This window comes from Corythoichthys intestinalis, chromosome 22 (genome assembly GCF_030265065.1).
Source record: "Corythoichthys intestinalis isolate RoL2023-P3 chromosome 22, ASM3026506v1, whole genome shotgun sequence".
NCBI lineage: Eukaryota > Metazoa > Chordata > Actinopteri > Syngnathiformes > Syngnathidae > Corythoichthys > Corythoichthys intestinalis.
In genome coordinates, this window is record NC_080416.1 from 35050425 (window position 1) to 35063238 (window position 12814).

At 41.0% G+C, this 12814-nt stretch overlaps 1 protein-coding gene across 1 annotated transcript in view; it reads right to left on the reverse strand.

The window, feature by feature from the left end:
- Positions 1–12814, reverse strand: part of si:ch211-188c16.1 (uncharacterized protein LOC562677 homolog) — a 62642-nt gene that overhangs the window by 39913 nt on the left and 9915 nt on the right. Inside the window, exons 2-3 of the mRNA XM_057827530.1 lie at positions 4661–5594; positions 4393–4581 (exon numbers count right to left, since the gene is read on the reverse strand). Coding sequence (XP_057683513.1) covers positions 4393–4581; positions 4661–5594 — 1123 coding nt within the window. The remainder of the gene's footprint in view (positions 1–4392; positions 4582–4660; positions 5595–12814) is intronic.

A 12814-nucleotide genomic window follows, 5' to 3' on the forward strand; every position in this document is an offset into this window, starting at 1 on the left:
CATCGGCGCTATCCGCAAACAAAAGCAGTCAAATGAACGGTGGCATCCAGTGACCTAAATCTCAAGAGGACTTACGGACACTGAAAGGCGCTATGCGCAGATTGAAAAAGAAGCGCTCGCTGTCACGTGGGCCTTTCTTCCCATCTTGTTGGATTTCAGTTTACGCTGATGACAGACCACAAACCTCTCGTTCCTCTGAGTACGAGAGGCTTGGATGATCTTCCGCCACGCATCCTAAGATTTAGACTTAGATTGCTACGTTTTTCTTTTACAATTGTCCATGTTCCTGGTAAATCTCTGGTGACTGCTGACGCACTTTCACGCGCTCCGGTGGAGGGCTCACCTTCTGCGTGGGATTTACAGCTGGAGAAAGATGTGGAGGTTTTGTGGACACTGTGGTATCCAGCCTTCCTGCCACTGATAAAAGGTTGGAAGAGATCAAGTCAGCGCAAGACGAAGATGGCCTGTGTGCAAAGGTAAAGGACTTTTGTCTTGCTGGTTGGCCAGAGAAAAGCGACCTAGACCAAGAGGTCAGGTTAAATTGCCAATACAGAATGGATTTAAATGTGCGTCATGACCTTCTTCTGAAAGGTGATAGACTTGTGATCCCACCATCTCTGAGAACTGATATATTGCGCAGTGCCCATGAAGGCTATCGAGTGATTTCCAAATATAGGGCCAAGGCCAAGGAATCAGTCTGGTGGCCTGGCATCTCTACAAAGATAGGCATCATGGTGAGTGAATGCGAAATATGTCAAAAATATAGACTTCAGAACCGTGAGCCACTGCTATCTACCCCACTTCCGGATCGCCCATGGCAGAAGGTGGGAATGGATTTGTTCGAGTGGTCAAAGAAACAGTACATTTTGATTGTTGACTTTTTCTCAAGGTACAAAGAAGTGGCACGACTTTAACACTTGACTGTGGAGGTCACAATCAAAGCTGTCAAAGAGGCCTTTGCTAGGCATGGGACTCCTGAGACTGATGTATCAGATAATGGGCCACAGTTTTTGTCACAACAGTTCAAAGAGTTCGCAAATAAATTCCAATTCTCTCATGTCACGAGCAGCCTAAAGTACCCCCAGGCCAACGGTGAAGCTGAACGTGCGGTGCGTACCATCAAGGACCAGTGGAAAAAAGACAATGATCTTCAAAGAGCGCTGCTGACTTACAGGGCCACGCCGCTTGAACATGGACTCTCGCCAGCTCAGCTTTTGATGGGGAGACACCTGCGCACGTCCCTACCCCAATTTTCGGCTAAGTTGGTTCCAAAGTGGCCGGACTTGTCTGCCTTTCGAAAGAAGGAAGAGGATGGAAAGCGTGAGCAGGCTCTAATAAACCACAATTGTTCTCTTGTACTAAAATACCTGTATGTTGTTAGCATCTCTTCACTGGCTCCCGGTACATTACCGAATACATTTTAAGATATTATTATTTGTTTTAAATGTTTGAATAATCTTGCGCCGCCATATCTGTCAGAACTGCTTCAACCAGAACCCTCAGATCAGCTGACCACCTGCTTCTAGTAGTCCCAAGATCAAGGCTGAAGCTTAGGGGTGACCGTGCATTTGCGGTGATGGCGCCCAGGCTGTGGAACCAATTACCACTTACTATTAGACAGGCCCCCTCACTTACGGATTTTAAATCACGCCTTAAAACATTTTATTTTTCTTCAGCTTTTAATGTGCAATTACAGTTTATGACCTCGTCTTTTATTTATTTTATTTTATGTGTTTGTTTTATCTTTCAAAGTTGATTTAATTTTGCTGTGTTATGCTATGTAAAGCACTTTGGTCTCCTTGGTGGATTTTTAAATGTGCTATACAAATAAAGTTGATTGATTGATAGAAACACATAAAATGTTAAATCAAAGGCAATATTTTATAATATTTAGTCCATATTTTGACCGTTAGTTGGCGCCATGGTTTGCGGGCTCGCAGAAATGACGTAACTGGTATCTTTCCGAATGTGTAGCGTGTTCAACAATTGCTTATTGCTGCCTAAACTCGCGAAGTAAAATGCCACGATGTGCTGCTTTTGGATGCAATTTCTAGTCAAATGGAAAAAAGGGGAGTGAAGTGAGTGGTCAAGGTGGAATTATTATTTTTAGTGAATAAATGTGCATAAGTGGAAGCCTCTCCCCCTTTTTGGTCCCTGTATGCATGTATCCCACCCACCACGCGTTACAACTGGCGTCCGAACATTTTTCCTGGATCCTCAGTCAAGTAAGGGTCCCATCGCGTCTGCAATAATGGTTTTGGATCTGTCCATTTATTTTTATTCGTCGGTCCCACAGCGGCTTTTCGGATCAGTCTATTTTGTGGAATGGCCTAACCGGGCTGCGATATTGCCATGAGATCGGTCTAATTCCTGGATCTTCGAGTGAGTAAAAAACGCGGATTTGGATTAGTATTGCTATGTTTTTTGTTGACTATTCTTCGTGGGAGTTTTCCCCAAATCATACTAAATAATTAAAGCACTATGGCACGCTACAGTGACGACAGTGACTCTGACGTGGACCTTACAACAATGTTGGAGTTCGTCAGGGAATGCGTGTTTGCGTACTGTTGAGCTCCCAAGTGAAGAGTGGTCAAGGTGGAAATATTATTTTTTGTGAATAAATGTGCACAAGTGGAAGCTTCTCCCCTTTCTGGTACTTTTATACATGTATCCTAGCTACCACGCGTTACAATGTACAAGACCTGTACTGTATGTAAAGCACACGACAGCTCTGGATGCTAACAATCTACATAATTATATTGGGAAAACGTTTGAAAATGCAATATGCTTACCTTGAATATCTGCTAATAAAACCGGAGTTCCCGAATCCCAACAGCATGCACTCTTGCTCCCAACCGGGGTTCCCAACAGGACTCTCTCGCATCACCAGTTTTGCCCAACTTTTGTCTTATCAGGTATTTGCTGCACGCATTTTCCCCTGAAACTCGTCTTGTGAACGACCGATGTGGAATGGTACATATTCTCGGCTCTCCTGTTCGCCATCTGTGTTGTTGTGGAGACGACTTCCGAAGCGGAAGAGTGACGTTACTCGTTAAGAACACGTCACCCAAATAAACGAATCTGATTGGACGGGTGATTTTGTGCTTGCTCTGGAGGCCGTTAATGGGCTGGGTCCCAGACTATTCTCACAGTGTTTGAAAAATACATGGAGAACAGTCTGGCCGTGCCAGGCAAGGTTTGACAATCAACAGCTATTTGACTAATGTAATGTAACATTCCATTCCTTCTCTTTGTAGATGCTCTTCTGAAATATTTTCCTTCTACCTTTGTACATCCCGGGCCATCTTTTACAGCCAACAAACAAACAAAAAAAAGATTTTCATTCAAAAGTGTATTTTTTTCAATGATTTGTAAAATAAAAATGACCAAAAATAGCAGTAACCCCAACCTCCATCTCTTTTTTGTTTCCCCCTCATTTCCTCACATCTGAATGCTAAATCTCAATTTTAAATAGTTAAGGACATAGAATGTACATTAAAATGGAAGAGAATCTAAACATTTTTTTTTAATAATAATGAAGATATACCGCTAAGTACCATACATTAGTCACAGTGAATTTTTAAGATCACGCGAACATTGACTCTTATATATTATTATGACATAAATAAGTAACCAAACACAAATAGGGAAAAAAAAAAAAAAGTCCAAAGTGCACATTTTCAGGGAAGATGTTCTGAACCTCGCCATCAGAGCAAATAAGTCTCTTCGACCCTTTCCTTTCTCTTGAAGATCTGATAAATTTTGTGTTGCATTGCCCTTTTTTTTTTTTTTTTTTTTTTTTTTTTTTTTTAAATCGCTTAAGCTTGGTTTTTTTTTTTTTTTTGGAGATGACATGCGTGTGTGGCAGCCTGGCAGGTTGTTGTTTTTTTTCCTCAACATAGGGTTTGACAGTTGCCGTCATAATTTCGGGATCAAACCACCGAATCTTATACCAGTACGGCATTCTGGACCCCGGAACGGAATACCCGCTTTAAGCAGGGACCGGACCCAAGATTTTTGAGTGGACCAGAGTTCGTTTGTCTGGTCCGAACTACAATTCGGACGCACGTTCATATTTACAAAAAAAAAAGCGGACTAGCTGAGAAAAACAACTTTGGCCCGTTTAAAAATGACCAAGCAGGGCTAGTGTGAAAGCGCACTCAGTGGTAAAGCAGCTGGATCAGTAAAGAGATTTGTAGCTGTTAATCTGGGTCGTCGGACCATTCGTAGTTTTTTTACCTATTCAGACCGAGGTGTTCGGATCTCACACATCACGGACCGATTACCCATTGAAATTGGTTCATCTTTACACCTCCAAAGTACTGCGATGTCCAGATAAGTAAGATAAGAAAGTAACAAAGGAGGAAAAAAACTTTGAAAATGTTAACATACCATTAAATGCCAGTTGGTAGTAACGTCTAAGTGCTACTAATGGAGGTCTGGGAGGCTTTAATGGCTTTGGTCCCAGTGACTTCAAGTCAGGCAGAAGATTCTTTTGACTATTTGGATGGGAAGTAAGTTCAGCAGTGGTATAAGGTGGTTCCGCTTTATCCTGGTGATACTTCTTAGTCAATGCAGGCTCTTTAGGGAAAACATTTATAAATCAACAAGTAAATATAAAGTAAATGCATACAGTTACAGAGCAGTGTTTGTAACATACCGCGAGCAGAGTTGCTGACTTTTGAGAAAGGACGGGCAGAAATGCAAGCCAGGTGTGGGAGACCGACAACTGGAGTTGGACGTGCAGTGAAGTCAGTCTTAGGCGGCGAAAGGAATGTCCTCTCGCTTGATGCCAAGTCAGATAAATGTAGAGCCTTTGGTTTATTGTAAATCAATATGTGGTGCTGGGAAAACTTCTTGGCCCTCTCCAGGGTGCTGGCAAGGCAATTACCAGAGTCAACATTCATCTCTGTTGACGATGGAGTGACAGAGACTTCTGGACTGAAGAGGCCACATTCTCTGGTTATTTGGAGTGAAACACAATCTTTTGAGTTCTGCTTTTCTTGAACCCTTTTTCCCAGCTCGCCAGGAGTACGGCGAGGTCTGGTGGTCAGTTCAGCATATGAGGGTTCCTCTTCACTTTCCGTGCTATACTTTGATACTTTAGATGACTTAAAAGAAAGCACCAAATTACTCTTCCTGAATTTTATTGGAGGAGTAATTTCTCTCGCCGTCTCTTTTTCTTGTTGCAAGTCTTTTTTGGTGAACTGGTCGGTCTTCCACTGTTTAGAATAGAAGACGGGAGGCACGGGAGGCACAGGAGGCGTGTATCGTTCTTTCAGTGATTGCCTTTTTGCGCCGTCTTCATTAATGGGCTGAGAAGAAGGAGAGCTCGCCAAAGGTTGAGGTGGAAAACAAATTGGGCGCTTTGCCCCAGGACCTGGCAGTTCATCTCTGACAAAAACTCTGGGAACCACTGCGGTTTTGCTATTAGAGGAGTGATTGATACGGCTCACCCCTGAAACACAGTGGCCTCCGGCACCCGAAAGCATTTTGGGTTTTTCCGCTAAAATTGGACCAGTGTTTTGTGACTTGGCCAGAAGAGCATCCTCCTGAAACTTGGCCCTCAGAGCTTTGAAGTTGATTTGACTTTCCTGGTGGGAGATAAAAATTATTCATTCATTATAAATACAAGGTTCTGTTCCTTGGAAGCCTACTGCAGAGGTCCCCGACCTTTTTTGTGCCACAGATCCGTTTCATGTAGGCATTACAGGGGTAGCTAGTACAGAATGCTGCAGCCAGAGTCCTCACAAATACAAGGAAGCTGGACCACATTACACCGGTTTTGAAATCGCTACACTGGCTTCCAGTGAGTCAAAGGATAGACTATAAAATACTACTGCTCGTCTACAAAACACTTAATGGCCTTGGACCAAAATACATGCTTGACTTGTTAGATTCCTATGAGACATCTAGACCCCTAAGGTCGTCTGGAACGGGTCTTCTGCATGTTCCAAGAACAAGAACCAAGCAGGGTGAGGCAGCATTTAGTTATTATGCTCCTCACCTCTGGAACAAGTTACCCGAACGTCTGAAGTATGCTCAAACTGTTAGCTCCTTTAAATCAGGGCTAAAAACGCTTTTGTTTGGCACTGCATATCCATAACTGTCTATATATTTCAACCTACCTGCCTTCTATTCCTCTTGTGCTTATCTCCATTGCTGATTTCAATGATTATTAGTAGTAGTAGTTTTTGCTTTATTTTTATTTTTGTTTTATTTTTATTTATTTATTTTTATTCTGTGATTAAATGGTTTTTACGTTGTGTTGATTTAAATGTGATTTTTATGGTCTTCATGTGATGTAAAGCACTTTGAATTGCCTTGTGTTGAATTGTGCTATATAAATAAATTTGCCTTGCCTTTGCCTTGCCTAGACAATAAAGGAAATTACCCAGGGCCAGTAGATAATTTCTCTTATTGAAGTTCACTGGCCCCACTATCAAAACCACTGGCCCAGCTCAACGCGTCAGTTATTGATCCCAATAATCCCCTAAAAGAACAATTTGCTTGAATAACATAAATATATGGCGGAAAACACAGACAAGACTGAAAAAGCAGTTTCTGCTCTTGTACTCCTCTTTAAAAGAAACTGCTGTATTTTAAGCCAAATCATCTGTTGTGTTTGATAGAACAATATGTCGATATGCCGCCATAGCAGAATTATGGCGCATTAAGCTCCCAAACTATTTTGAATTTGTCCATTTTACCCTGAAAACTCCCGTTTACAGACGTCGCGCAACCGCTTTTGTTTTAACCTAGCCATAAAACGAAGGTAATTAATTATATTTAATATTCAAAATGTCTGTCGTTTTCAGCTTAGAATCATTCATTACCTTGGTCTTTCCAAAGGAAAGAACAAGGTAATGATATTCTACAACTTTATTGTACTTATTATTACCTTGGTCTTTCTGAAAGAAAGAACAAGGTATTGTTATTGTGCAACTTTATTATTATTACCTTGGTCTTTCTGAAAGAAAGAACAAGGTATTGTTATTGTGCAACTTTATTGTACTTATTATTTATTCATCTTATTCTCCGCGTTTTTTTGAGCCAACGCACAGCCCAAACCGTAGCACCGATCGGCACAGTTCAAGTATCGGCACGACCGGAATTTTCGCGTGACGATGGGAATTTTTCAAACCGCCACGAAAAATTTTCCGTTCGCCCGTAAACGGCAATTTTCCGAAAAATAAAAAAAGTTTCAAAATGTATCTAGTCCTACAATTTTTGACCAAATCACATAATTTGGGCATCAAAAATTCCGGGACGGTGAGGGGCATAAAAGTTGTATACAGAATTTGGCAAAAATTTACGGTTCCCCGGAAATTTGCCAAAAACTTTCCTATTCATTTTGAATGGAAAAAAAACGCGCGCTTCACAGCCCGAACCGTTAGACCGATCGGCACCGTTCAAGTATCGGCACGACCGGAATTTTCGCGTGACACAGGAAACTTTACAAATGGCCCCGAAAATTTTTCCGTTCGTCCGTAAACGGCAATTTTCCGTGAAAAAAAAAAAAGTTTCAAAATGTATCTAGTCCTACAATTTTTGACCAAATCACATAATTTGGGCATCAAAAATTCCGGGACGGTGAGGGGCATAAAAGTTGTATACAGAATTTGGAAAAAAATTACGCTTCCTCGGAAATTTGCCAAAAATTATCCCATTCATTTCGAATGGGAAAAGTCCCATTCACTTCCAATGGGATTTCCAATGGAATTTACATTGCATTGATGCCATTGACGGCCATGCATGTCGAATCTACTGATGCCAATGTACTTGGATTCAATTGATTATATGGATGTCGATGCCATTGACTGCCATGGACGTCCAAAATTTTTCCCATTCATTTTCAATGGGGAAAAAACAAAATTACCCCAAATCAACAGAAAATGACCAGATATCAATAGGACGTGTCCCCCAAACTTCCCCAATTCCATTGACGCTTATGAAGGGTGCCGCCATTGACTTACATGGACGTCCAAAATTTTTCCCATTCATTTTCAATGGGGAAAAAACTAAATTTCTCCAAATCAACAGAAAATGACCAGATATCAATAGGACGTATATCCCAAACGTCCCCAATTCCATTGACGCTTATGGGGGGTGCTGCCATTGACGTCCATGGACGTCCAAAATTTTACCCATTCATTTTCAATGGGAAATTTTTTTTTTTTCCCAAATCAACAGAAAATGACTAGATATCAATAGGACCTGTCCCCCAAATGTCCCCGATTGCATTGCTGCTTATGGAGGGTGATGCCATTGACGTCCAGGGACGTCCAAACTTCCCATTCATTTACAATGGCATTTCTTCATGTTTGTTCATTCTTTTGATGCCAATGTACTTGGATTCCATTGACGGTTATGTAAGTTGATACCATTGACGTCCATGGACGTCCAAAATTTTTCCCATTCATTTTCAATGGGAATTTTTTTTTTTTCCCCAAATCAACAGAAAATGACTAGATATCATTAGGACGTGTCCCCCAAATGTCCCCGATTGCATTGCCGCTTATGGGGGGTGATGCCATTGACGTCCATGGACGTCCAAACTTCCCATTCATTTCCAAAGGCATTTCTTCATGTTTGTTCATTCTATTGATGCCAATGTACTTGGATTCCATTGACGCTTATGTAAGTTGATACCATTGACGTCCATGGACGTCCAAAAATTTTCCCAATCATTTTTAATGGGAATTTTTTTTTTTTCCCAAATCAACAGAAAATGACTAGATATCATTAGGACGTGTCCCCCAAATGTCCCCGATTGCATTGCCGCTTATGGAGGGTGATGCCATTGACGTTCATGGACGTCCAAACTTCCCATTCATTTCCAATGGCATTTCTTCATGTTTGTTCATTTTATTGATGCCAATGTACTTGGATTCCATTGACGCTTATGTAAGTTGATACCATTGACGTCCATGGACGTCCAAAATTTTTCCCATTCATTTTCAATGGGAATTTTTTTTTTTTCCCAAATCAACAGAAAATGACTAGATATCATTAGGACGTGTCCCCCAAACTTCCCCGATTCCATTAACAATTATGAAAGGAGCCGCCATTGACGTCCATGGACGTCCAATTCTCCCATTCATTTCTAACGGCTTTTACTTTGTTTTTTGCCAATGACTGGCATTATGATCCATTCTATTGATAGACCTGAGTGGGGCTAAGATCTGTATCTCCACAGAGGAAAGACCAAGGTTTGTAATTTCTCCCGAAATTGCAGTTTCTAGTTATTATTATTATTATTCAATAATTCTCCGCGTTTTTTTGAGCCAACGCACAGCCCAAACCGTAGCACCGATCGGCACCGTTGAAGTATCGGCACGACCGGATTTTTCGCGTGACGATGGGAATTTTTCAAACCGCCACGAAAAATTTTCCGTTCGCCCGTAAACGGCAATTTTCCGAAAAATAAAAAAAGTTTCAAAATGTATCTAGTCCTACAATTTTTGACCAAATCACATAATTTGGGCATCAAAAATTCCGGGACGGTGAGGGGCATAAAAGTTGTATACAGAATTTGGCAAAAATTTACGGTTCCCCGGAAATTTGCCAAAAACTTTCCTATTCATTTTGAATGGAAAAAAAACGCGCGCTTCACAGCCCGAACCGTTAGACCGATCGGCACCGTTCAAGTATCGGCACGACCGGAATTTTCGCGTGACACAGGAAACTTTACAAATGGCCCCGAAAATTTTTCCATTCGTCCGTAAACGGCAATTTTCCGTGAAAAAAAAAAAAGTTTCAAAATGTATCTAGTCCTACAATTTTTGACCAAATCACATAATTTGGGCATCAAAAATTCCGGGACGGTGAAGGGCATAAAAGTTGTATACAGAATTTGGAAAAAAATTACGCTTCCTCGGAAATTTGCCAAAAACTATCCCATTCATTTCAAATGGGAAAAGTCCCATTCACTTCCAATGGGATTTCCAATGGAATTTACATTGCATTGATGCCATTGACGGCCATGCATGTCAAATCTACTGATGCCAATGTACTTGGATTCAATTGATTATATGGATGTCGATGCCATTGACTGCCATGGACGTCCAAAATTTTTCCCATTCATTTTCAATGGGGAAAAAACAAAATTACCCCAAATCAACAGAAAATGACCAGATATCAATAGGACGTGTCCCCCAAACTTCCCCAATTCCATTGACGCTTATGAAGAGTGCCGCCATTGACTTACATGGACGTCCAAAATTTTTCCCATTCATTTTCAATGGGGAAAAAACTACATTTCTCCAAATCAACAGAAAATGACCAGATATCAATAGGACGTATACCCCAAACGTCCCCAACTCCATTGACGCTTATGGGGGGTGCTGCCATTGACGTCCATGGACGTCCAAAATTTTACCCATTCATTTTCAATGGGAAATTTTTTTTTTTCCCCAAATCAACAGAAAATGACTAGATATCAATAGGACGTGTCCCCCAAATGTCCCCAATTGCATTGCTGCTTATGGAGGGTGATGCCATTGACATCCAGGGACGTCCAAACTTCCCATTAAATCCCAATGGCATTTCTTCATGTTTGTTCATTCTATTGATGCCAATGTACTTGGATTCCATTGACGCTTATGTAAGTTGATACCATTGACGTCCATGGACGTCCAAAATTTTTCCCATTCATTTTCAATGGGAATTTTTTTTTTTTCCCCAAATCAACAGAAAATGACTAGATATCAATAGGACGTTTCCCCCAAATGTGCCCGATTGCATTGCTGCTTATGGAGGGTGATGCCATTGACGTCCAGGGACGTCCAAACTTCCCATTCATTCCCAATGGCATTTCTTCATGTTTGTTCATTCTATTGATGCCAATGTACTTGGATTCCATTGACGCTTATGTAAGTTGATACCATTGACGTCCATGGACGTCCAAAATTTTTCCCATTCATTTTCAATGGGAATTTTTTTTTTTTCCCCAAATCAACAGAAAATGACTAGATATCAATAGGACGTTTCCCCCAAATGTCCCCGATTGCATTGCCGCTTATGGAGGGTGATGCCATTGACGTCCATGGACGTCCAAACTTCCCATTAATTTCCAATGGCATTTCTTCATGTTTGTTCATTCTATTGATGCCAATGTACTTGGATTCCATTGACGCTTATGTAAGTTGATACCATTGACGTCCATGGACGTCCAAAATTTTTCCCATTCATTTTCAATGGGAATTTTTTTATTTTCCACAAATCAACAGAAAATGACTAGATATCAATAGGACGTGTCCCCCAAATGTCTCCGATTGCATTAACAATTATGAAGGGTGCCGCCATTGACGTCCATGGACGTCCAATTCTCCAGTTCATTTCTAATGGCTTTTTGTTTTGTGCCAATGACTGGTATTATGATCCATTCTATTGATAGACCTGAGTGGGGCTAAGATCTGTATCTCCACAGAGGAAAGACCAAGGTGTGTAATTTCTCCCGAAATTGCAGTTTCTAGTTATTATTATTATTATTATTCAATAATTCTCCGCGTTTTTTTGAGCCAACGCACAGCCCAAACCGTAGCACCGATCGGCACCGTTGAAGTATCGGCACGACCGGATTTTTCGCGTGACGATGGGAATTTTTCAAACCGCCACGAAAAATTTTCCGTTCGCCCGTAAACGGCAATTTTCCGAAAAATAAAAAAAGTTTCAAAATGTATCTAGTCCTACAATTTTTGACCAAATCACATAATTTGGGCATCAAAAATTCCGGGACGGTGAGGGGCATAAAAGTTGTATACAGAATTTGGCAAAAATTTACGGTTCCCCGGAAATTTGCCAAAAACTTTCCTATTCATTTTGAATGGAAAAAAAACGCGCGCTTCACAGCCCGAACCGTTAGACCGATCGGCACCGTTCAAGTATCGGCACGACCGGAATTTTCGCGTGACACAGGAAACTTTACAAATGGCCCCGAAAATTTTTCCATTCGTCCGTAAACGGCAATTTTCCGTGAAAAAAAAAAAAGTTTCAAAATGTATCTAGTCCTACAATTTTTGACCAAATCACATAATTTGGGCATCAAAAATTCCGGGACGGTGAAGGGCATAAAAGTTGTATACAGAATTTGGAAAAAAATTACGCTTCCTCGGAAATTTGCCAAAAACTATCCCATTCATTTCGAATGGGAAAAGTCCCATTCACTTCCAATGGGATTTCCAATGGAATTTACATTGCATTGATGCCATTGACGGCCATGCATGTCAAATCTACTGATGCCAATGTACTTGGATTCAATTGATTATATGGATGTCGATGCCATTGACTGCCATGGACGTCCAAAATTTTTCCCATTCATTTTCAATGGGGAAAAAACAAAATTACCCCAAATCAACAGAAAATGACCAGATATCAATAGGACGTGTCCCCCAAACTTCCCCAATTCCATTGACGCTTATGAAGAGTGCCGCCATTGACTTACATGGACGTCCAAAATTTTTCCCATTCATTTTCAATGGGGAAAAAACTACATTTCTCCAAATCAACAGAAAATGACCAGATATCAATAGGACGTATACCCCAAACGTCCCCAACTCCATTGACGCTTATGGGGGGTGCTGCCATTGACGTCCATGGACGTCCAAAATTTTACCCATTCATTTTCAATGGGAAATTTTTTTTTTTCCCCAAATCAACAGAAAATGACTAGATATCAATAGGACGTGTCCCCCAAATGTCCCCAATTGCATTGCTGCTTATGGAGGGTGATGCCATTGACATCCAGGGACGTCCAAACTTCCCATTAAATCCCAATGGCATTTCTTCATGTTTGTTCATTCTATTGATGCCA